Source organism: Mycteria americana, unplaced genomic scaffold (assembly GCF_035582795.1).
Source record: "Mycteria americana isolate JAX WOST 10 ecotype Jacksonville Zoo and Gardens unplaced genomic scaffold, USCA_MyAme_1.0 Scaffold_46, whole genome shotgun sequence".
NCBI lineage: Eukaryota > Metazoa > Chordata > Aves > Ciconiiformes > Ciconiidae > Mycteria > Mycteria americana.
This window is the reverse complement of record NW_027445633.1, coordinates 918,156-942,256: the sequence shown is the minus strand read 5'-3', so window position 1 is coordinate 942,256 and position 24,101 is coordinate 918,156. Positions and strand designations below refer to the sequence as shown.

The following is a 24,101-nucleotide window of genomic DNA, read 5'->3' as shown; positions in this document are numbered from 1 at the left end:
CGCCTTCCCCTGAGCAAGCCCCCTCGCCTTCTGTCCCACCCAGCAAAGCCTCTGCCCTCAGGGCTGTGGGGTCCAAGGCGTGAACCACCTCCTCTGCAGCCAGAGCTCCAGCAGAGCCGTGCTGCAGCTCTCCAGCCACGTGTCCATGTCCCTCTGCAGAGCACAGGGGTCAGAGCAACTGCCCAGTAATGTTGGTGTCTGGGAAGTGTTGTGCACAGCTGGGTGAGGGTAACGCTGTCCTGAGTGCCCGGCTGCCTCTCCACTTGCCTCTCTCAGCTAGACCATTGCTGCATTTCTCCTTGTTTCTCCACCAGTCTGTGTTATTGTGATTGTTTTCTTGATCTTGCTGTCAGGCTCTCTGGGGATGGGAGCTGCAGCAGCCGAGTCAGGCACTGCCACTGCTCTTGTGATTCCTCCCATGCAGGTGAGTCCATGGGAATGAAGTGTCCAAGCTCTCCTCTAACCTGTGGGGCTGCGGGCAATGCACTCTGTGTCATTCCCTTGCAAATGAGCTGACTCTCCCTTACTTAGATAGCATCATTAGGACCCTTGGGTATCTCCTTGGGATGTCCTTCCAAGCACTGAGCTGCCCTCCAGGATGCAAATCTGTCCTATAGCATCTTGGTTTTACCTGAATGCGCCATGGAAAAGCCCAGAGACGCTACAAGCAAGGAAATGCTGCTGGGTTGGTGAAATGAACCCTGTGTGTCCTTGGCTACAAGTGGGGTGCTGAGACCTTGAGAAAGGGTGAGACACGTAGTGCTCAGCTATGGATTTCTCTGCTCTCAGCAGTGCCTGGTGTCTTTTGAGGTTAACATGTGAGTGTGATTACCCTCTGTCTCAGAAAGGGACAAGCAGAGGGCAGCTGGGAACAAGACAGAGGGACAGAGCAGCTCCCCTCACTCTGCACTAACCCACAGGCAATCCTCTGGCCTCGCAGGGCTCCCTTTGCTCTCCCTGAGTGCAGCAGAAATTATGAGGGTTTCTGAAATCCAAGAAAACCTGCAGCTGAGATGGGAGAGAGCTGTGAAAACCCCTCTCTCTCTCAAACACTTTTGCGATTGCGGTTTCTTAGCAATGGGAGTGCAGGTACTGACAAGCCCTTTTGCATTGGGAGCAGTTTTATGTGACAAATTCAACCACCAGGACTGCCCACACCATTCCCATGAACCCACTGCTGCAGAGCAGGGCTGGCTCCATGGCAGCCAGCGGGCAGAGGTCCTGCTCCTCCTGGCACACTCAGCCAGCACCACCCAGAGCTCCAGCCACAGAGCTGAATGAAGGTCTCATAGAACTGGAGAAGGGGCAGGGAGTGCGTAGTATGGAAATGGCTTTGGTTTCCCTCAGAGAGGTCTCCCCTAACTTATCACTGTCCTTTCCTCCTTGTTCAGTACTCCTCACCCAGAGGCAGCAGATGTCTAATGGCAGCTCCATCACCCAGTTCCTCCTCCTGGCATTTGCAGACACACGGGAGCTGCAGCTCTTGCACTTCTGGCTCTTCCTGGGCATCTACCTGGCTGCCCTCCTGGGCAACGGCCTCATCGTCACTGCCATAGCCTGTGACCACCGCCTCCACAGCCCCATGTACTTCTTCCTCCTCAACCTCTCCCTCCTCGACCTGGGCTCCATCTCCACCACTGTCCCCAAATCCATGGCGAATTCCCTGTGGGTCACCAGGGACATCTCCTATGCAGGATGTGCTGCCCAGGTCTTTTTCTTCATCTTCTTGATGTCAGCAGAGTTTTTTCTCCTCACCGTGATGGCCTATGACCACCACGTTGCCATCTGCAAACCCCTGCACTACGGGACCCTCCTGGGCAGCAGAGCTTGTGTCCACATGGCAGCAGCTGCCTGGGGCAGTGGGTTTCTCAATGCTGTGCTGCACATGGCCAATACATTTTCCATACCCCTCTGCCAAGGCAATGCCCTGGACCAGTTCTTCTGTGAAATCCCCCAGATCCTCAAGCTCTCCTGCACACACGCCAACCTCAGGGAAATTGTGCTTCTCATGGTTTCTCTCTGTTTAGCATTTGGTTGTTTTGTTTTCATTTTTTTCTCCTATGTGCAGATCTTCAGGGCCGTGCTGAGGATCCCCTCTGAGCAGGGACGGCACAAAGCCTTTTCCACGTGCCTCCCTCACCTGGCCGTGGTCTCCCTGTTTATCAGCACTGTCATATTCGCCTACCTGAAGCCCCCTTCCATCTCCTCCCCATCCCTGGACCTGGTGATGGCTGTTCTGTACTCGGTGGTGCCTCCAGCAGTGAACCCCCTCATCTACAGCATGAGAAACAAGGAGCTCAAGGATGCAGTGTGGAAACTGATGACTGGGTGCTTTTCAGAAGCAATAAACTTGTTCATCTTCTGCGTGTCACTCATAATGTAACATCATTACAGACCCAGCCTGTCTTCTGGAGTTGTTGTTGCTGTTGTTTTGGGAGGCATTTTTTTGCTTTTATTTTACTGGTGATGATGTTGTCCACAAAGAAATGTCATTATTCATGCCACTTATGTGTCAGTATCTACGTTTCCTGTGTGATCCAGAGATTGTGTAAATGAGAACCGAGACTCTCTCTCTATTTAACCACACAAAGGTCCCTGCAGCAAATTGTTTGTCTGAGATCCTTCCTCCAAGACCTTCTCTGGAGCTGCAGGGCAGTACTTGTGTGCAGAAGTGGAGGGGAAAAGAGTCCTGGCTCAGCTGCACGGCCAGGGAGCAGCAGCGCTTGGCCTGTGCAGAGCTGCTCTCTTTTCACTTCCACACTCTCTTTCTGATCCCTTGCATTGGCGTAAGGCCTGAGCACTATGGCAGCTTGGTCACATTCCTGCTGCATGTCAGTCCTGTGATCACCGGCAAGGACAGGTCATGGGCACCTCTGGGACAGAGCTGGCATCCATAAAAGTGTTTCCATCATGAAAGGTGATCTCCTGAGTGCAGTGCCTGAAGGCTTAGGTCTTCTTTCAAAGTTGCTGTCAAGAAGAAGCTCAACAAAGTGCCCTGTTGAGGGAAACACCAGTGAACAGCTAAAGTGTGTGAGTGTGCAGGGTGGGGGCACGCAGCAGTGTCCCTTGCACAGCCAGGCCTCCAGGGACAGACTTGAAGGACCAGCAGAGCAGGGGCTGGTCTGTGACCTTGTTTGCTGGACACCCTGGGCAAGCTGCCCCAGGACAATCCTCACAGACAGCCCCTTGCAACCACCATTCCCAGCACTGGCCTCTCACCCCAGCCCGGAGAGGTTGTTTGTCCGTCCACGGAGGGACACCAAATGACTAGGTCAGAAGTCCATGTTTGCATTGTTCAGAGGAGACTTAAGCATGCACATCGTGTGCGTGTGGGGAGGTGAACCCGAGTGAGCACAAATGCCATCAGCCATTCCTAGATGTGCCATGAAGGCCAGTGGGACAGACAGTGCCTCGAGATCACTTCCCTTTGAGAGTAACATCCCCTGGGAAACCAACCACCTGAATGCAGCACTGGGATGTGCTTCTGTCAACCGAGGTCCCTGTGTCCATTCCTCACACCATGGGGCATCTCAGGCAGGTGCAGAGCAGGGCGATACACCGCAGGGCTGAGGTGCCTCCCAGCCTCTGGGAGAGGCAAGAGGAGGCCAGAGAGTCACCGTGCCTGCTGCAGTGCACTGCCTCCGCATGTGCAAGGGAAGGACTCGTGCCTCTGAACACCCCTGTGTGCATGAGGAGTGCATGAGGCCATCTGAGATGTGGACACCTGACAGGGCCCTGCCATTTCTGTGTGTGACTCCAGGAACAAACCCCACTGTCCCAGTGAGATTCATCTCACCTGCCTTGGAACGGCTCATTGCAAATGCTCCTGTCTGCTCACGTCACCCTTTCTGGATTGTGCCCTCAAATGTGTCAGAGCAGTCAGAGAGGTTCTGGGGTCCTTGCAAAAGGCAGACATCAAACCTTTCTTCAAGAAGGGCAAGAAGGAGGATTGGGAGAATTACAGGCTGGTCAACCTCACTTCAGTTCCTGAGAGGTGATGGGCCAAATACTCCTGCAGCCATTTCCAGGTACTTGTAGGACAAGAAAGGGATTGCAGAAGCTGTATGGGTTGGGGAAAGAAGGGGATGTTTTGTACCTGAACCCTAGCAAGGTTTATGTCATGGTCTGCCGTAGCCTCTTTACAGCCAGATTGGTGATATCTGGGCTGAAGGAATGGATGATGCAGTGGGTGGGAAGTTGGCTGGTGGATCAAGCCCAAATGTCACCAGTGGTAGAGTCCTCCTGGCGGCCACTTAACATTGGTATCCCTCAGGGCAAGCACTTGGGCCAACACTGCTGAATGTCTCCATTAACTGCCTGTACAATGTGACGGAGTGCCTTTCCAGCTCCTTTGTGGATGATGCCAAATTGGGCAGGGCCCTTGAGCGACCTCATCTGGTTAACGCTGCCTTGAGCAGGACAGCCGGACAGGATGATGTTCAGGGGTCTCTTCCAACTGGAGTTATTCTATGATTCAATGAATCTTTTCCTTGGAGAGCTTTCTGAAGACAGAACAGACAGAGGAAGAAGGAAAAACAGAGGCAGAAGTAGAGACATAACGTGCACCAATATAAATAGAGCAGTTCTTCTGACGAAGTTTCTCCACTCAAAGAGTTGGTACGAAATCTGTGAGATAAATGTGATGGAACAAGCTTACTTTTATCTGCTCAGGTAGTGGGCCACAAGGAGGGTGATGGTTTGGTACGGTATCACGTGGTCACTTATGTCTCGGGAACTCATAATCCAGTAGGAAGCCAATGGCTGTGAAGGGGCTGTGAGGTCACTTCTGCCTCTGGAGGTGATAGGCCAACAGCAGGAATGTGCCTGGGAAAGGGACTGTGAGGTCACTTCTTGCTGAAACAGCTGATAGCTCAGCCCTTGACTCATGGCGGGGTTATGTGCTTTTAAGCTCACATCTGCCAGGGTCTCTGGCAGGCCAGCAGAAGGCACCTGGTTGGCACATTGACTGGGAGATCCCCTCTGCCGAAGGACCTAGGCTCGCTCCAGGAAGGGGGCTTACATTTTGGTTGTCCTGTCTCTCCTGCCTGAGTACACGATGGGACAGCAGCAGGCACACAGCTTGGTCGTGTCTATCCGAGAAGCTGAAAGGCTAGCAGCCTTGGGAGATGATGGTGAGGTTACTTGTGTGTGGTCAGGTGACAGGCCAGCAGAAGGTTGATGGGTTGGGATGCCTGCTTGAAGGGCTGTTTCCCAGATGGTGGAGCTCTCCTTGGAGGCAGGAAACAGCAGGAGAGAGAAAGACTGCCACACAGTGCAGCTTGGAAGGTGGAGATTGGGCACGAGGAGGAAGAAATGTCACTCAAAGGGTAGTGCTGTGGTACATGAAGTCCTCCAGAAGGAGTAGGAGATCAGTCCATCTCTTTGTGTTTCAAGCAACAGAGTGTGAGGGTGGACAGATTTCAGTGAATGTATGGAAATGTCGGGGTGAGAGCAAAGTGAGGAAGCAAGATGGGTGTCTCCAGCCTGCAGGGCAAAAGAAGCAGCTGTGGGACAGCGTAGGACAACCTGTGGTGGAGATGGCAAAGAGCGCTGGCAAGGCTGGAAGTCACCAAGAGAACCCAAGGCTTTGTCCTCTTTGGTATGGCAACTGTCTCTGCTACCAAGACCTATGAGGAGAGACGTTGTCCTGAGGCACTGGGGCCTCACTGCCTCCTTGCACACCCGCAGCAGGGCTGGGAACTGTCATAGCGTTGTCCTTCCCTCAGCACCACACACCCCACATCCCACTGCCCCAGGAAGAGCCCTGAGCACTGTGTGAAGGACAGGAGCTGCCTTCCCCGGGGCTGGGGGTCAGAGCTTGGCCTTTCTGCTTCATAGAACAAAGCCAGGGTTTTCTCAGCACCTCACCTGCCTGCACAGTGCCTTTGCCTACCTGTCATCATGGCCTCCAGTTGTCTGCTCTAACGAGTCCCTGGGGAGGCTTTGTCAGTAATGGCCCTCAGTGGGGCTCATTAATGCTTCAAGGTACTTTGGGTTTGGCTTTTGGTGTTGACTCTTTGAGAGGTTTGTGCAATCTCCTCTCAGTACCTGAGGTTCCAGGACTCAGCACCAAATGCCCCATGGGGCTCATTAAAATAAAGCAAGCCCTAATGAGCTGTGCGCCTTCTTGTCATTTTCTTCTAGTCTTGTACAGTTAATTAGAGAGGTTTCCTAGTGCACTGATGGAGAAAGATTTCCAAGAACTTCTAATAAACATGATCTTTTATTTTAAAGGGTGTATTTTATTAATTTTCATTTTAGAGAAGAGACAATAGGAGCATTCTCTGTTTGATATTCATCCAGGGTCTCTCCTAAGGAGGTCTGCACTGGTAGGAGAAGCTGTCCCTTGAGGTCTGACACAGTATGGACAACCTTGCTCCTCACATCCCCAACCCCATCATGTCTCTCATCAGCCACCTGGGACTTGTGTCCCTTTTCCTTACATCAGACTTCTCTGCAGTCTGCAGCTGGACGGTACAGCTCCTTCGTTCCAGCTCCCACCGCTTTCCTTAGAGACCTGGCTGCACAAAGGCAAAGGGATTTTCTTAGTTTTGAACAAAAATGAAAACTGATTAAGATTCACCATTCAAATCAAACACACTCAAGTGTATGCCAAGTACAAGCTGCCACCCATGTGGTTCACCTCCCACAAGGCATAATCACGCAAGAAATGTTTTAGACAGAAAGGACATTATAAACTAAACACAATTAAAGAGTTGGCTCTTTAGACAGAACTAGACAGACTACTGAAAGATAGGCAGGCTTTTAACTCCCTGAAGCTCAAAGCAGCTACTGGATTGTTGAGGGGTGCCTGAATGACCAAAGAGTAAGGGGAAGGCAAAGCTAGAGAGCAATTGCCAGTGTTTCTGTGCAGATGGGCTGCTGGAAAGGTGACTTCAGACCTGGTCAATTTAGTTAGGACAGGTGGAATATGTGAAAGATGAGGGAGGTTAAATGCATGGCCGAATAGACAGAGTACTGACCATGCAACTATAGAGGCAGGTCAGTAGTGCTCCTCTTGCTATTAATGCACATCCTGAAAACCCGGCATTTTGATCTCATGGGAAAACACCGACATTTTATTAAAAGTATTCAGTTGTTTCAGCTGATGAGGTCACGCTTATACTTGTAAACACGTGTAAAAATTCCTCAGGTTTTCAGGCAGAGCTCCGCTGTCTGACCATCAGTGTCCAGTGCCAGCTCTGAGGACCCGGTGTCTCTGCAGTAGGTGCCTGGGACGGGCAGCTGTCACAGAGGACCTGCTGGAGACGAGAGCCCCTCGGAAGCTGCAGCTGGAGCCTGGGCAGAGGGTCCCGGCGCACCTCCACTGGCACCACGCGCCCCTGTCCCTGTTACTGCATCCCACCCCAATTTTATGATCGCTTCCCTTTGCAAACAAAGGCAGTACACAAATCCCCCAGAGATCAGTACATGAAAACAAGAGAAAACAAAGCCAGGAGGAGAACAACATCAACGGTGTTTGAAGCTTAAAGTTGCAACAGGACTTTTCCTTCACTCTACATCTTGCATTCTATTTCTTTGTTGCTTCATTTTTGTAACATATTCTCAGCACTTCCATCATACTGAGGCGTACAGCATTAAGAAAGATAATTTCTGTGTCTTTGCACAGAGCCCAGGGCCCCAAAACACTCCCTGCCCTGGACTGTCCATGCCACCCCTAACTCTTGGCACAGAGTCATGCTCGGAGGTGTTGACCACTCTTGCCTTATGAAGGAAAGCAAGGTACAAAGCTTCAGGGAAACGTTCTCCTCTTTCTGGATGGACTAATTTGCACCAATCTCATCAAATCTGTGTTATCTGTCTTCGTATGTGAGTATATGGAAAAAACTGTATTTATGTATAGGTCAATGTATAGAAAAATGTGTAGGTGTGTCCAGTTACTCAGCAAAATACATTTCCTACCAGCACTCTCAAAGGAAGCATCTTTGTTCCCAGGCATTACTGTCTCTATACTGTCTTTGTCACTCCGTCCCCTGCCCCACGGGGCACTGGCACCAGGTTTCCCTCAGCTGCCTTCCTTGTGCTGACAACACATTCAGAGAAGCCCTTCTGGGGGCCCTCCCCATGCATGGCCACTTCCAGCCACCGCTGAGCTTTGGCTCTGCTGGCTCCATCCCTGCACCCCCAGGCCAGGTGTCTGTCTGCCTCCTGGGCAGCCTGGTCCCCTCCAGCCTCCCTGCTCTTCCTTCTGCAGTTTGACCTCCTAAGTCAGGGGGTCCCTCTTCATCCACGCTGACCTCTTGTGGGCCCTGCTCCACTCCCTGCACTTCAGACAGGCTTCTTCCTGGGCTTTGAGGATGTTGTCCCTGAAGATCCAGGGGGGACTCACAGCCCCTTTGTCCTCCAGGACACTCCAAGCAGATCCTCAGCTAACTGAAATCAGCTCTCCTGCAGTCCTGCACTCTCATCCTGCTAGGTGTCCTACTTCTCCACCAACTCATGGTCACTGCAGAATGGCTGCCCTCATCCTTCCCATCCCCAGCCAGAGCCACCTTGTCTGTCAGGAAGAGACCAGCCCTCGTCAGCTCATTGAGTGTCTAATGTGTCAAGATGCGCTCTTCCACACCCCCCAGGCATCTCCTGGGTTACTTGTGCCCAGACCTGGTGCCCTGCCAGCAGACTGGGGGGTGGTTCAACTTGCCATGTAACTGAGGACCTGTGACCATGAGGCTTCCTCCACGGCAAGGCTCTGTGCACGCCAGCCTCCCCTTTGCCCAGAGCTCAGCTCCACCTCCTCACACACCTGCCTGCCTTCCTGAGGAGCCCTTGCCGTCCATGGCTGCCCTCCCACCACTCGAGCTGTCCCACCAGGGCTCTGCAGTCCCCGTGGGGAGCACGTTGCTGCCTGCCCAGCAGAAACGACAGCGCTGTAGAGGGGAGAGGAGAGGCAGGCAAAGGGGAAGGGTTCTGGGAGGTTGGCTGGGAGGCTGCTCCTGTTGCTGGAAACGGATGATGCAAGGAGAGGCAGCGTAGCTGGGAGGTGGATTTTGAAGTCACTTCTTTGGAAAGAACCCAAGTGGCCAGGTGCTGAGGCAGGCGCAGTGATGTCGCCTGGAGTGTCGGAAAGCCCACCCAGCAGTGCTGAGAGCTTGGGAGAGGGGGGATGCAGAGGACGGTGAAGGTGACATGGCTGGGAGGTGACTGAGACGCCATTTCTACTGCAGTAACCGGACTGACTTGCGGCAGGCAGGCCGATACTGTGACATCATCAAGTGCATCACAAATCCAAAAGCGACACAGATGACAGCTCAGGCGGTGGAGAGGGGTAGAGGTAGGCAAAGCCAACGTGGTTGGGCTGTTGCTTGTGAGGTCACCTCATGACAGCAATGTGATTGGCCAGGAGCAGGCAGGCATCATGAGGTCATCAAGGACACCAGATGGGACAGCTGCAGACAGATGACTGGGCCCCTGGTGAGGCCCTGCCCTGGGGTGAAGCCACCTGTACATGCCATGGGAAGCTATGGGAGGTGGCATGAGAACCTGCAGGATGTGACAGAGAAGAGCATGAGAAGGGACCAGAAGTATGGGCAGCACCGTGTGTCCTGGCTGGGTCTCGCAGGTGGCTGCAGTCATGAGGAGTGGACAAACAGTGCAGAGGAGAACATTGGGGACCTTCTGGGCAGTGAAATTTTCCAAGGCCATCAGTGCCTGGGGAAGCCATCAGTGATGCCACTGAAGTCCCAGAGGATATAGGCAATGGTATCCAAACTATCACATTTGGGTACAAATGCAGAAAACCTGAGACCATTGGGGAACAATTGCTGAGGGTTCTGAATTGGGGAGGAGACTGGGGCAGAGAAAGGGAAGGAGCAAGGTGGATCGTGGAAGCAGCAGCCTGTGGAAGAGGGGGCAAGAGGGGGCTGCAAGGGGCCAGCTGCCCATGGGGAGGTGGCTGGTCAGTGCCGGTCTGGCCAAACCCTCTGCCTGGTGACCGTGGTGTCTCCTGCTTATGATACTGGTTTCAGTTGGGGTAGAGTTAATGATCTCCACAGCAAGTGGAATGGGGCTACGTTTTAGATTTGTGATGAAAACAGTGTTGATAACACACCAGTGTTTTAGTCATTGCTGAGCAGTGCTTGCACAGCACCAAGGCCTTTTCTGCTTCTCACGCTGCCCCGCCAGCGAGTAGGCTGGGGGTGCACAAGGAGTTGGGAGGGGACACAGCTGGGACAGCTGACCCCAACTGACGAAAGGGATATCCCATACCATAGCATGTCACGCTCAGGAATAAAAGCTGGGGGAAGAAGGAGGAAAGAGGGATCGTTCAGATTTATGGGATTTCTCTTCCCAAGTCACCGTTACATGTCATGAAGCCCTGCTTGCCCAGAAATGGCTGAACACCTGCCTGCCGATGGGAAGCAGTGAATGAATTCCTTATTTTCCTTTGCTTGCACACACAGCTTTTGCCGTCCCTGTTAAACTGTCTTTATCCCGACCCACGAGTTGTCTCACTTTTACCCTTCCGATCCTCTCCCCCACTGTGCTGTTGGGCAGCGAGTGAGCAGCTGTGTGGTGCTGAGCTGCCTACCAGGGTTAAACTACACCCTTTATGAAACTCTGCTCCTGGCTGTTTGCTGTGTGAGTGGGCTCACTGTTGTGTGTGTGTTTGGGCGTGAATGTATGTACGTGCTGTGCTGGTCAGTTCTAAGTGGGGCTGGCAAGGAGGACGAGGACACCAGGGTCTGGAGAGACCCAGGGCTGGAACTGCCAAGCGGGTAGTATCTCTGAGTGTGGGCAGACCCAAAGCCCAGGCCCACACTGGAGGGACCGCGGGGGTGTGTAATCCTGCAGGTCAGTTCTGCTAGGAATGTACGGAGCACTCGTGCAGCCTTCACACCAGGTCAGCCTGAGAGGGGGAACGGGATGGGGCCAGCTGTGCTGCTCGTGGCTGTGCAGGTGCTGCTGGTGGTGTGGTGGCTGTAAAGGTGCTGTTGCCTGTTGGAGCTGGTCTGTGTAGGGTTGGCCGTGTCCATCTTTGTTTCCTTGCAGACACCTGGATTTAGTGCTTTCCCTTGGGTTGACTCCACCTTGGGCAATCTCTCACTTTGTGGGGCTCCAGGCAGTGACCACCCCAGGCACCCGCGGTCCATGCGTATGTCGCGGGCTCTCCAGGCAGCTCCAGATTCCTCTCCTGGAGGATGTCCTCTGCCCTGTCACGCACTGGGACAGCGCAGTATGATAGCATCTCGGTGACTGTTCAACATCTCCACTGTCAATAGACAACACCACGTGTCCTCAATCCAACCCTTGTTCTCTAACAGCTACAAATGTGACAACGAGCTTTTTACTTAGGCCCTTTTGCAGTGAAATTCCTGGGCCTGTTGTTGACATCAGCTGTGGAAGAACAGCCAAACCTTGAGGAACTGCATGGGGGAGGTGTCATTTTATTACAGAGATGCTATGAGAGGGTCAGCTCTGAAAGAGTGTTAGAAAATATTTATCCAGGTTTCAGGGGAGAGGGACAGAGAGACGGGTTCATTTCTCAGGAGAGTGAGCTGAACACAAATGATTATGTATGAACATAATAACCATAAATATCAATAAAGGTACTGCTATGAAAAAAGGAAGGATAAAACCATAAACAAAGTACAGGCCTGCATTGGGATACACTAGATGTCATTTGTGGAGAATGCTGGGAAGTTTATCAACATTGACAAACAGCCATGAAATCACCTTCCTAATGGAGTCCTTCAGCTCCTGGTTCCTCATGCTGTAGATGAGGGGGTTCATTGCTGGAGGCACCACCGAGTACAGAACTGCAACCAGCAGATCCAGGGATGGGGAGGAGATGGAAGGGGGCTTCAGGCAGGCAAACATGGCAGTGCTGATAAACAGGGAGACCACGGCCAGGTGAGGGAGGCACGTGGAAAAGGCTTTGTGCTGACGATGCTGAGAGGGGATCCTCAGCACAGCCCTGAAGATATGCAAATAGGACAGAACAATGAAAACAAAACATCCCAACACTAAACAGGAACTAATCACAATAAGCCCAACTTCCCTGATGTAGGAGTGTGAGCAGGAGAGCTTGAGGATCTGGGGAACTTCACAGAAGAACTGGTCCAGGGCATTGCCGTGGCAGAGGGGGATTGTCAGTGTATTGGCCGTGTGCAGCACAGCAGTGAGAAACCCACTGCCCCAGGCAGCTGCTGCCATGTGGACACAAGCTCTGCTGCCCAGGAGGGTCCCGTAGTGCAGGGGTTTGCAGATGGCAATGTAGCGGTCATAGGCCATAACAGTGAGCAGATAAAACTCTGCTGACATCAAGAAGGGAAAGAGAAAGACCTGGGCAGCACATCCTGCATAGGATATGGTCCTGGTATTCCACAAGGAATTGGCCATGGATCTGGGGACAGTGGTGGAGATGGAGCCCAGGTCAAGAACAGAGAGGTTGAGGAGGAAGAAGTACATGGGTGTGTGGAGGCGGTGGTCGCAGGCTACGGTGGTGATGATGAGGCCGTTGCCCAGGAGGGCAGCCAGGTAGATGCCCAGGAAGAGCCAGAAGTGCAAGAGCTGCAGGTCCTGCGTGTCTGCAAATGCCAGGAGGAGGAACTGGGTGACGGAGCTGCTGTTGGACATGTGCTTACTCTGTGCAAAGGGCCTGGTGAAGGAGGAAAAGGCAGTGACAAGTGAGGAGAGACTTCTCTGAGTGAAACCTATTCCATGTCTCAGAGAAACAGCCCTCGTGGCCTCTGTCTTTCCAGGAAGGCCTTCGTGCAGCTCCCTGGCTTGAGCTCTGGTCTGTGCTGGGTTGGGGTGTAGTGGGGAGCAGGGGACTCTTCTGTGGAGGAATCAGTCCTGCTGTGCAGCCACAGCTAAACAGGAACCAGGAGTGATCTCAGGGTCAAGTTACTCATGGCTTCAAAGAGCTTTTCAGCATTGTCCTTCCCAATTCACCCAAATGCAGAAGCAAGGTGCAGGGCTTTTGTTTTGTTTATTTTGCTCCTGTTGCCCCTCTCACATCTGGGGAGTGTTTTCTGAAGGCAGAAATCCTTGGCATTTCTGCTACACCACAAGTGCTACACTGAGAGTCCTGAGAGGCAGAAGGACAGACCCTTAGTGCAGATGGAGGAGAGCTGGTCTGTCCATCAGTCTTGCTCCCAGCTGTCCTTGGCTCTCACCTCTTTGGTCTGGATGGTGATCACACTCAGATGTTCCCCTGAAAGGAAATTGGATTCTGCTGGGAACAGCTGAATCCAGCCTGAAAGGGCAGATGATCTCCACCCTCCCCTCCCCAGGGAAGAGCTCTGCTCTTCTGGATGCCCTAAAAATGGGGTGTCCTTAACGGGCAGTCAGCCTTATCCCCATGCCATGGACTGCTTTGCCCAGTGCCCCACAGAGCCGCCTTGCACCCACGGAAACATGAGCATGGCAGGACCTGCAGGATCAGCTGCTGAGCTGCAGCTGAAACCCCCTTTCCCAGAGAGCCTGAAAACAAGAGCAGCAGCACCAGGGAGGGGTGGGGAAACCAAGAGAAATGCCCCAGTGCTTGTGCCAAGGGAAGCAGGGCCAGGACGGACAGACAGGCACTCGGGAGAGTCTCCTCTGCTGCAGAGGAGGCAACTCCTGCCCTGGAAGCCCTGACCTTGAGGGCAGAGGCTCTGCTGGGTGGGAGAAGAGCCCAGGGCGCCTTGACTGGGGAAAAGGCATGCTCACTGAAGGGCTGGCAGGGAGGTGCCCAGATCCCCCTCAGCCTTTGCTGTCAGCACTTTCCTCTCAGTCCCTGCCCCTGTCTCTGCTGCCTGGAGCTGTCCCTGCCAGGAGCCGTTTCTCTGTCCCCATGTCTCCTCCCTGCCAGTGCTCACAGAGCCCATCCCACACACTGGGTGCTTCAGCTCTGTGTTGCAGACTCCTCCTGGCAGCAGGGCACTGGCCAGGGCCATCTGTGTGTTGGCAAGTCCTAAGGAGCACCTCATATGAACCCTGAAGACACCATAAAGGTGACATTGGTGCTTTCTGTAGGCAAAGGAATGGGTGAAGGGACTCTATCAGGTTCGTGGGAACCTATTGATAACTCACTGTAACGCTGTAGGAGTCTCGGTCATTCGTCCAAAACTGAAAGAACCATCACCATTCCTCATCAGCACCACCAGCACAGCAGGAAACTGGAAACACCTTTACACAAGGTAGCCCCTGCCTTGACACGCTTCTTGAAAAGTCCCCTGGGAAATATCCTGGGGATGATGTGGAGCTATGAGCAGCCCTGACCCATGCAGCACCCTTGGGACAGCAGAAGGACCCTGCCCTGACGGGGGTGGCTCCTTCCACCCACAGCCTCTCCCTGCAGAGCCATGGGGAGCTCCCCGGGCAGGCTGAGTGCTGACCCTGGCAGGCAGCAGACTCCCTGCCGTGGCACACAGCACCCAGGGGCACAGGGACCCTGCTCGGAAGGACAGCCCTGGGCACCCCTGCCTGCACACCCGGCTTCACACCCCGGCGGTTGTTCCTGGGAGAAGGCAGCGGTCATGCCCTGTCCCTCTGACGGTGCGGCACGGAAGCCCTGCTCTGAAGCACGTCCTCCTCAACACCGAAGGAACCTCGAGAGCCTTCCTGCCAGATCTTCTTAGACATGGGCTATGCCTGCTTTAGGAGGCTGCTCCAGGAAGCCTCTGCATTGCACTGCACCCAGAGACACATCATGCCCTGTCCCTCTGACGGTGCGGCACGGAAGCCCTGCTCCAGAAGACGTCCTTATCCTCTGCACTAGAGAAACTGTGAGAATTGTACTTACAGATCCCATGGGCTGTGGGATGTGCCAGCTTTAGGAGATCCCTCCAGCAACTGCCGCTGCATTGCCCTGTAGCCACACACTTACACTGTCAGGGGCTGTGAAGATTTCTCCCGCAGTGAGCTCTCAGCATCCTCCAAGCCCAGGCTGCCTTTAACCTCTCTCTGCCTCACTGCTCTCCCCTCGCTGCCTGCAGGCAGTGCCCTCAGCCCTGCTGCCCTTTGCAGAGGAGCTGCTCCTGGGCAGAGCTGTCTCTCTGCAGCACTGCCCGCTTGCCAGGAGCTCCCTCCATGCCAGGAGCCCAGCCCAGCTCAGCAGCAGAGGACCAGCCCAAGGCAGCACTTTCTCTGCCCCCTCTGGGCTCTCTCCACGTGTCCCTGGGGCTCCAAGGGCTGACGTCTCCTGAAGGGCAGCAGGGTCTCTCCTGGGGAGCGTAGGCAGACGCTAACTGAAGCAATCACTGACTGTCCCTCTCTGAACACTGGAGAGACAGAGTTTAGAAGTGGGATTTGCCCTAACACACCGTGGGGGTCTACAAAGAGTTTCAATATTTGTCTCCCTTGACCCCTACCCCTGTCCCCTTGCCAGGCAGGACACCGTGGCAGTGACAGGCAGGGATCATTTCCCCACCGTGCAGGGCAGGGGTTCAGCTGAGTCCATCAGGTATTTCCTCTCTGGTGAGGAGCCCAGAGACTGCAGTGGGGTTCAGCTCTTCCCCATGCACCCCACAGGAGCTGAGATTCCTCTTGCTTCAGCTCAGCGTGCACAAAATAGGTGCCTGCAGAGCAGCCCCTGCCCTGAGCTCCCTCTGTGATCCATGGGGATGGAGGGTGGCAGTCAGCTGCTCACACACCAACACCTGGTGGCATCTGAGGTGCCAGGGGTGGTCCAGGACTTGTGGCCGTGTCTGCAAGCGCTGATGGAGCATCCATGGGACACCCCCACCTGCCTGAGCATGAGCTGGGGGGCTGGGAGGGAGGGTCCCTTGGTCACCTCAGGTTACACCCAATGGTTAGGGCATCTGAACGTCTCTTAGACTCACATGTCCATGGCAGCTGCTGGCCTACCAGCTGGCCAAAAGGAGGAGTGCAGCAGAAGGAGGGTCAGGGCTCTCTCTGGGCTCCCTCCACTGCACTCACTAGAGCTCAGCTTACTACAAAACTCAGGCACGGGCACATCCCTGCATTGCAGGCACCGATATCATTGCAAGGCTCTTTCTAAGGGCATAAGAAAGGCCTCTGGTGCCATGCCAGGTGCCTGGGGTGCCCAGCGCAACTGCATGTGGCTGGCAAATATGGCACAGGACCTCCAGGAAAGCCATGTCCCACTGGAGTGGGGGCTGGGCAGACACACCAGGGCCTCCCAAAGGGGTCCGGTGCCTTTTTACTAGCACCGGAATGCCAACACCCCGGCAAGGAGGCAAGGTCCATCTCGTCTACACCCAGGGCTGCTGCAAGATTGGGAGGCACATCACACCAGGGTCTCCACTCATGGCCCTATACTCTCAACCCCTGACAGTTCTCTTCTCCCCTGTCCTCTACCCACCTCTCCCCGTGACCATATGAAGAAAACCCCACACCACTGATGTCCACAGTCTGGCCGGATTGCAGCCTTACCTCACCCAGGGACTTTCTCAGGGGTCCCTTGTGTTCCTGGAGATTGGCACAAGGTGCTGCAGAGTCCCCTCAGGCAGCAAACTGCTCTCTTGCAAGGCTGGCATGGCCCAGGCCTGTTTTCCTCTGGCCTTGGGGACTGCAGGGATTGTTGTCTTCACGAGCATCTCATTTCATCCTTACGTTGCCACCTGCCATCCTTCCCAGCATGTCTTTGCTCTGAAGCAAAGCCTTTGCATACGTGGGGTCCTGGGTGCTTGGTTCCAGTTTTGTACACGAGAAGACTTTGCTGAGCTGCTGCAACCCAAATGTGCACCAATGCCCTCAGCCTGGGACACAGCCAGGAGGATCGGGAGCCCCTTAGTCCATGACAGAGCTTCTGAGGGAACCACTGTGCTGACGTGGTGGGACAGGTAGCACAGCTTTGGGGACTGTGATGTACAGGCTCTTTAGGAGACACTGGAGGTGGCTGAGGAAACGTCATATGGAAATGTCTCATGATCCTCCTAAGCACCTTCCTTGGCCATAGGCCAGCTGGGAAGTGGGAGATGGAAAGGGGCTCAGCAGCAGCGATCCCTGTCTGGCTGGGTCTGCTTCTCACCATTGCCAGCATGGCCACTGCAGGGTCACCCCATGGCCCCAGGGCACCACAGCCCCCTCGCTCTACAGAGCAGCACCGCCAGCTCAGGGCCCCGTGGGGAGTATGTGTGAGAGACTGAAAGAGTTAATGCCTCAAACACTGTGGAGAGATGAGGCGCGATTTGCATGGCAACGGCAAGTCGGCTAGCATGGGATGGGGAGAGCTATTCGGAGGAGAGACGAAAACTGCTTGGAGCAGGAGGTTGGTCGAGATACATCCCAAGGTCCCTTCCAGCCTGAATGATGCTGTAGGAAATGAAGAGACTCTCTGTGATCTCTGTTTTTGGAGGATTTCAGGTTTCAGATCCACAAAGTCACAGCCAGCTTGACCCTGGGGTTGGTGATATCCCACCCTTTGGTGGGAGGGCACCATTACAGAAATTACCAGATCCAGGTGAGCATCACCTATGTGGGCACACATGGCAGCTGTGCTAAGAAGCTGGTCCCAGGAACCTGCAGAAACCTCTGGGACTCTTTGCACCCTGCAGTTTCCCCTTCCCATGAGGTCAGGGCAATTAAAGTCCCTAAGGGTGGTGTGGGGTCTTTGAACTGGCCTTCCTCAAATTGCTTCAATAAGACTTTGTCCTCTTCCTCACCTGACTCCAGGTACTTATTTCCCACCAGCATGTCTCCCTGCCTGGTCTCTCCTGTGACCCTCCCCCACAAAAGCTCACCCAATCTGCTGCCCATCCCATAGAGGACCTCCATACACCCAGGCAGCTCCCTCACACTGAGGGCCTCCCCCTCCTGATCTTCCCCACCTGTCTTTTCTGAAGAGCCTCTATCCATCCATTGCAGCACCTCAAGGTTCCTGACCTGTCCCACCACACCTCAGCAGGTATTATATCAATGTCACAGCTCTGTGACAGCACACGGGGCTCCAGCCGCTCCTGTCTGTGCTCCAGGCTGAGGCCATTGGTGCACATTTGGGCTGCAGCACCTCAGCTTGGTGCCACCAGGGCCAGCCTCAGCCTTATCACAGACCTGGTGCCCAAGATCCTGTGCAAGCAAAGCCTTTCCTTGAGAGCAGAGGCATGCTGGAGTGGATGGCAGATGGCAATGTAAGGATGAAATGATGTGCCCATAAAGAGCGCACACCCTGTGCTCCCCAGTGCCAGAGAGAACCATGTTTGGACTGTGCAGTCCTGGCAGGAGAGGACTTTGCTGTCTGCAGTGTCTCTGCAGCCTGGAGGGCCTGTGGTAGAGGTGAAGCTGACCTCCAGGAAGGACAAGTTGCTGCTGAAGACATGCTTTGCTAAGGACATCCTGTTGTCCGGTCATAGTGTGAAAATCATTCACCTCTTCCTGGATTGCATCATCAAGGGGGTGAATAAAGGATGGGGGTAAGAAGAATCAGCAGCATTTGGAAGTGTTGGCACACGAGCGGAGACCCTGCTGTGACGTGCCTCGTATTGATGCACTGCCTGCGGCTGCTGGACAGACATGGGACAGACCTTGTCTCACTGCAGTGGTGGCATTCAGTCTCTTGCTCACACGCACCAAATGTACCTGAGATGCCCTGGGGTGTCTGTTATGGACCAGCCCTGAATGGGGATAGCTGTGCTGTAGGTCCTGCACTGCCCAGCCAGCTGCACCATGCAGTTGTGCTGGGCAGCTTTGGCATCTGAGGGAGCCCTACAGGCCTGCATTTGGCCATTAGGTTGAGCAGCTGCCCTGCAACAGGGTAGGCAATGTAGGGATGTCCATGGTAAACCTTCGGTTCCGCTTAGTGAAGATGCAGGAAATACAACTGATGGAGAAGAGACAGGCAGACTGAGCTCCCCCTGTGGCACATGACTTCATTTTGTTGGGTGAATACCTCTATCGGCTGCCCTAAACATCCTCAGCAGGTACAGGTTTGGTTGTCCTAAGTGTGATCATCTTCTATCATTGCAGTTGGCCAAAGGGATTCCCCACCAGCCTCCAAGACATGGTGCCCAGATGCTGCCCTGTCTCTCAGAATTGCTCCACTAGAGCTTGCAGTCTCCTGCACATGTCCTGAACCACCTCTGGCACCGCAAATGTCACCAGGTGTTTGCATTGGACAAGCTCACTCCTGGCCTCTGTCTCCACTATTGACATGGCAGCTTAGAGAAGGAGCTCACAGGGATTTTGTGCAGCTGAGCTGAGGCAAGTGGAATCCCACCTTCTGTGGGTCTGTGGGGTGTACTGGAGAAGCCCAATCCCCCTCCGGCCTCCAGGAATACTGAGGAGAGCTGAGATGCCTACCTGGACTTGGCTCAATCCCTGCCCTGCTCAGGTGGAAAGGATGCCCTGCCTGTCACTGCCTACGTGCCCTGCCTGACAATGGGACAGGAACAGGGGTTTCCAGAGGGGAACATTGGCACCTCCTGCATATCCGCACTCCCTGGCAGAGCAATTCCCGCTGCAGGACTCAGCCCGTCTAGTGTTTAGAGAGGGACAGGCAGTGATGACTTCAGTCTGCTTCCAGCTGTGTTCCCCAGGAGTGACCCTGCTGCCTTTCAGTAGTTGTCAGCCCTGGAGACCCCGGGACACCTCGAGGGAGCCGGGAGTGGAGGGGAGGGGGGAGCAGAGAAAGTGCTGCCTTGGGCTGGTCCTCTGCTGCTGAGCTGGGCTGGGCTCCTGGCATGGAGGGAGCTCCTGGCAAGCGGGCAGCGCTGCAGAGAGACAGCTCTGCCCAGGAGCAGCTCCTCTGCAAAGGGCAGCAGGGCTGAGGGCACTGCCTGCAGGCAGCGAGGGGAGAGCAGTGAGGCAGAGAGAGGTTAAAGGCAGCCTGGGCTGGGAGGATGCTGAGAGCTCACTGGGGGAGAAATCTTCACAGCCCTCGACACGGTAAGTCTGTGGCTGCAGGGCAATGCATCTGCAGTTCCTGGCGAGATCTCCAAAAGGTGGCACATCCCACAGCCTCTGGGATCTTTCAGGAGAGCTCTCACAACTTCTCTGCTGTTGAGGAGGAGGACATGGTCATGTGGATTCCCTGCACTCAGAGGCAGAAGACATGATGGCTGCCTTCTTCCAGGAAGGACCGCAGGGGTGTGATGCTGGGTGTGCAGGCAGGGGTGCCCAGGGCTGTCCTTCAGAGCAGGGTCCCTGCACCCCAGGGTGCTGCGTGCTGGGGCAGGGATTCAGCCGCCTGCCAGGGTCAGCACTCAGCCTGCCCGGGGAGCTCCCCACAGCGCTGTGGGGAGAAGCTGTGGCTGGAAGGAGGGACCCCCGGCAGGGCAGGGTCCTTCTGCTGCGTGGGTCAGGGCTGCTCACAGCTCCAGATCATGCCCAGAGCATTTCTGAGGGGACTTTTCATGAGTACGGTCATGGCAGGGGTTTCCTGCTTGAGTCTGTGCTTTCCTGAATCTGTGCTTCCACTTTTCTCTGGCTCAGCTGGGTTGGATGGAAACACAGCCGTGCAGCTTAGAGAAGGGGAGGAGGCTTCTACACTGTCACCCTGAGGTGTACTAGGAGCCTCAGCAAGTGCCTTCATCCCCTGCCAGCCTACAGGTAGCACCAGCAGCACCTTTACAGGTTCCTCAGGGTTTGTATGACCTCTTCTGTAGCCCCTGCACACACAGCGTGGCTGCAGGGCAGAGCCGGGCACACAGGGGCTGGGCTGGGCTCTGTGAGCACTGGCAGGGAAGAGACATGGGGCCAGAGAAACAGCTCCCAGCTGGGACAGCTGCAGGCAGCAGAGCTGGGCAGGAAGGGAGGGAACTGCTTATGGAAAGCCTGTGGCAGGGGAGATATGGGCACCTCCCGGCCAGCCCTGCACTGCAGATGCCTTCCGCGAGCAACCCCCTTCATCTCTCCTCTCCAACCCAGCACAGCCCTCAGCCCTCACGGCCATGGGGTCTAGGCTGGGAGTCACCTCTGTGTCCAGCAGACCAGCAGAAGAGGCGAAGGGGATGTCAGACTCTCTGGGGATGGGAGTTTCAGCTGCAGAGTCCCACACTGATCTTGTGGGTCCCTTCATGCCGGTGTGTCCATGGGAACAGATGTCCCAGCTTCCCTCTCACCTGTGGGGCTGTGGGCAATGCAGCCTGTGGGGCTGGGGAAAGAGTCCATTTTCTCTTACTGAGATGCCAGCAGTAGGAGGACAATTGGCTATCTCCCTGGGGTGTCCCTCCAAGCTGTGAGCTGCCCTCCAGGATGCAGACCTGTGCAGAGCACCTCTGTTTTGTCTGAAAGCCCCATGGAGAAGTGCAGAGATACTACAACCGAGGAAATGCTGCTGGGTTGGTGAAATGAGCCCTGTGTGTCCTTGGCTAGAAGTGGGGTGCTGAGACCTTGAGAAAGGGTGAGACATTGCGTGGTCTGTGGTGGGTCCCTCTGCTCTCAGTAGTGTCTGGTTGTTTTTCAGGGTAAGGTAAGAGTGTGATCACCCTCTGTCTCATGAAGGTGCAAGCCCAGGGCAGCTCGGAACAAGACGGAAGGACAGACCAGCTCCCCTCACTCTGCACCTAAAACCTCTCAAGGTGCCTTCTGCCATACTGGTTCCTTAGCACTGGCAGTGCTGATGCTGACAGGCCCTTCTGCATTAGGAGCAGTTTCATCTGACACAGCTGAACACCAGGTCTGGCCCCTGCCCACACTGTTCCCATGAACTCCCTGCCGCAGAGCAGGGCTGACTCCTCAGCAGCCAGTGGGCAGAGGCCCTTCTCCTCAGGGCACACTCACCAGCACCACCCAGAGCTCCAGGCACAGAGCTGAAGGAAGGTCTCCTAGAGAAGGAATTGTGTGGGGGGAAGGGTGTATAACTGTGCAGGTCTAGAAGAAAGACTTTGATTTTCCTCAGAGAAGTCTCCCCTAACTGTTCATTGACTATTCCTCTAAGGACAGAACCCCACACCCAGAGGAAGCACATGTCCAACAGCAGCTCCATCACTGAATTCCTCCTCCTGGCATTTGCAGACACACGGGAGCTGCAGCTCTTGCACTTCTGGCTCTTCCTGGGCATCTACCTGGCTGCCCTCCTGGGCAACGGCCTCATCATCACTGCCATAGCCTGTGACCACCGCCTCCACACCCCCATGTACTTCTTCCTCCTCAACCTCTCCCTCATTGACCTGGGCTCCATCTCTACCACTTTCCCCAAAGCAATGGCCAATGCCCTCTGGGACACCAGGGCCATCTCCTACTCGGGATGTGCTGCACAGGTCTTTCTGTTTACCTTCTTGATATTAGCAGAGTGTTGTCTTCTCACTGTCATGGCCTATGACCGCTACGTTGCCATCTGCAAACCCCTGCACTACGGGACCCTCCTGGGCAGCAGAGCTTGTGTCCACATGGCAGCAGCTGCCTGGGGCAGTGCTTTTCTCAATTCTCTCCTTCACATGGCCAATACATTTTCCATACCCCTCTGCAAGGGCAATGCCCTGGACCAGTTCTTCTGTGAAATCCCCCAGATCCTCAAGCTCTCCTGCTCAAAATCCTACCTCAGGGAAGTCGGGCTTCCTGTCGTTACTTGTTGTTTAGCTTTTGGGTGTTTTGTTTTCATTGTGCTGTCCTATGTGCAGATCTTCAGGGCTGCGCTGAGGATCCCCTCTCAGCAGGGACGGCACAAAGCCTTTTCCACGTGCCTGCCTCACCTGGCCGTAGTCTCTCTATACGTCAGCACTGGCATGTTTGCCTACCTGAAGCCCCCCTCCTTCTCCTCCCCATCCCTGGATCTGCTGGTGGCTGTTCTGTACTCAGTGGTTCCTCCAGCAGTGAACCCCCTCATCTACGGCATGAGGAACAAGGAGCTCACAGATGCACTGAAGAAGCTCATTCAATCCATAGTCTTTCAGCAGCAATAAGCTCTTCACATGTCACTTCACAAGTGATTTCCAATATATCTGGAAAACCTCCTCTGCTTTGAGTATTTTATCTGTGATGATCATGTTTGCCGAGGAATGTCTGCATCCCTCCCGCGTCTCCAGAGGCATGAACCCACTCTGTCTGACCCAGAGGTCTTTGCACATGTGTATGGCACGATGTCACAGCTGCCCTCCCATGTCACATCTCTTTAATGAAAGGAGGTTTTCTCAGTGCCACTGTCTGCAGGTTGGGCTCTTCTTCCAAAGCTGAGGTCAGGAACAGTCTGAAGAAATTGCCCCCATGAGGCCATGCTGCTGTGCTTGGGTTCTCCATGGGCTAAGGGGAGGAGGGCATGGGATGATGAATTAGGGAAGGAGACCTGGACTGAGCGTTCACTTGTGGGTGCCGGTGCCCCTGGAGATGGTGATGATCAGCAGGGACCTTCCTGGGACTGTCTCCCCATGGCTCCCATGCACCACAGCCTGCTGGCTCTGCAGAGCAGCACCACCAGCTTGGGGCCCTGCAGGGAGCATGGGAAGGGGGCAGAAGCATCCGATGAGGCCAGCACAGACACAGTCCCCTGGGGAAAGGCTCTCTAGAGGCATGGATGATCCCTGCAGAAGAGCAAAGGCACAACTCTCTAGTTCCAGGGGGACATTGATGACACAGAGAAAATTGTTTCCGCATGCAGCAGCTTGGGACAGGCTGCTCTGTCACTGGGGCAGCAGGAGCAGTCAGAGGTGTCCCAGGGCAGGAGCCTTGTGCTGGGGAGAGGGTCTGGCACAGAGGGGCTGCCAGCAGTTGGCAACAGGGATCTCTTGGGGACAGGACCAGGGTACACAGGGAGACACTGTCCTCTGTCTCCTCGTGCTCCAGCCCCGGGGCTGATGGGGAGGCTGACCCTCCTCTGCCCCCCAAGTGCTGCTGTGCCCTTCAGAGGGGCTGGGGCTGTGCTGTGGGTGCTCAGAGCTCTGTAGCACCCTGCGGTGGGCACTGCCATGGGGCCAGCCCAGCCTGGAGTGTTGTATTGGGGAATTGGGAGGAGGGGTTGGGCTTGGTTAGAAAGTGCCCAGGAGAGGAAAACGCCAGTGTAGAGCTAAGCTGTGTGAGTGTGCAGGGTGGGGGCACACAGCAGGGTGCTCACAGTACAGGAGCAGGTGTCATGGTGAAGGAAGCATCAAAGGTGCAGAAGAGAGGAGCCCAATCTGTGCCATGTTCCCTGGGGGACCCAGGAACCCAGAGGAAGCTGTCCCAGAATGACTGTCCCAGGCTGGTCCCACACCCCGGCCATTTCCACCTCTGGCCATACACTCCAGTCCCGAGGAGTGACC

At 54.9% G+C, this 24,101-nt stretch overlaps 3 protein-coding genes across 3 annotated transcripts; 2 read left to right on the top strand and 1 right to left on the bottom strand.

Annotated features, from left to right (window-relative positions):
• The first annotated feature begins 1,414 nt into the window (after positions 1-1,414).
• LOC142403892 (olfactory receptor 14J1-like) lies at positions 1,415-8,394 on the top strand. Its single transcript, XM_075490191.1, has 3 exons — positions 1,415-2,379; positions 4,146-4,231; positions 8,369-8,394. Exons 1-3 carry the CDS (start codon positions 1,415-1,417, stop codon positions 8,392-8,394), a joined length of 1,077 nt encoding a protein of 358 aa, XP_075346306.1.
• A 3,243-nt stretch (positions 8,395-11,637) lies between these two features.
• LOC142403935 (olfactory receptor 14C36-like) lies at positions 11,638-12,597 on the bottom strand. Its single transcript, XM_075490240.1, has one exon. The coding sequence runs from the start codon at positions 12,595-12,597 to the stop codon at positions 11,638-11,640; it is 960 nt and encodes a 319-aa protein (XP_075346355.1).
• A 9,581-nt stretch (positions 12,598-22,178) lies between these two features.
• LOC142403891 (olfactory receptor 14J1-like) lies at positions 22,179-22,769 on the top strand. Its single transcript, XM_075490190.1, has one exon. The coding sequence runs from the start codon at positions 22,179-22,181 to the stop codon at positions 22,767-22,769; it is 591 nt and encodes a 196-aa protein (XP_075346305.1).
• Positions 22,770-24,101: the final 1,332 nt, after the last annotated feature.

Coding starts and splice junctions, on each gene's coding strand:
- LOC142403892 (XM_075490191.1), top strand. CDS start 1,415: ATGTCTAATGGCAGCTCCATCACCCAGTTCCTCCTCCTGGCATTTGCA. Junction 2,380..4,145: donor TTCTGCGTGTCACTCATAAT/GTAACATCATTA, acceptor GCCTCTTTACAG/CCAGATTGGTGATATCTGGG. Junction 4,232..8,368: donor AAGCCCAAATGTCACCAGTG/GTAGAGTCCTCC, acceptor TTTGTCCTCCAG/GACACTCCAAGCAGATCCTC.
- LOC142403935 (XM_075490240.1), bottom strand. CDS start 12,597: ATGTCCAACAGCAGCTCCGTCACCCAGTTCCTCCTCCTGGCATTTGCA.
- LOC142403891 (XM_075490190.1), top strand. CDS start 22,179: ATGGCCTATGACCGCTACGTTGCCATCTGCAAACCCCTGCACTACGGG.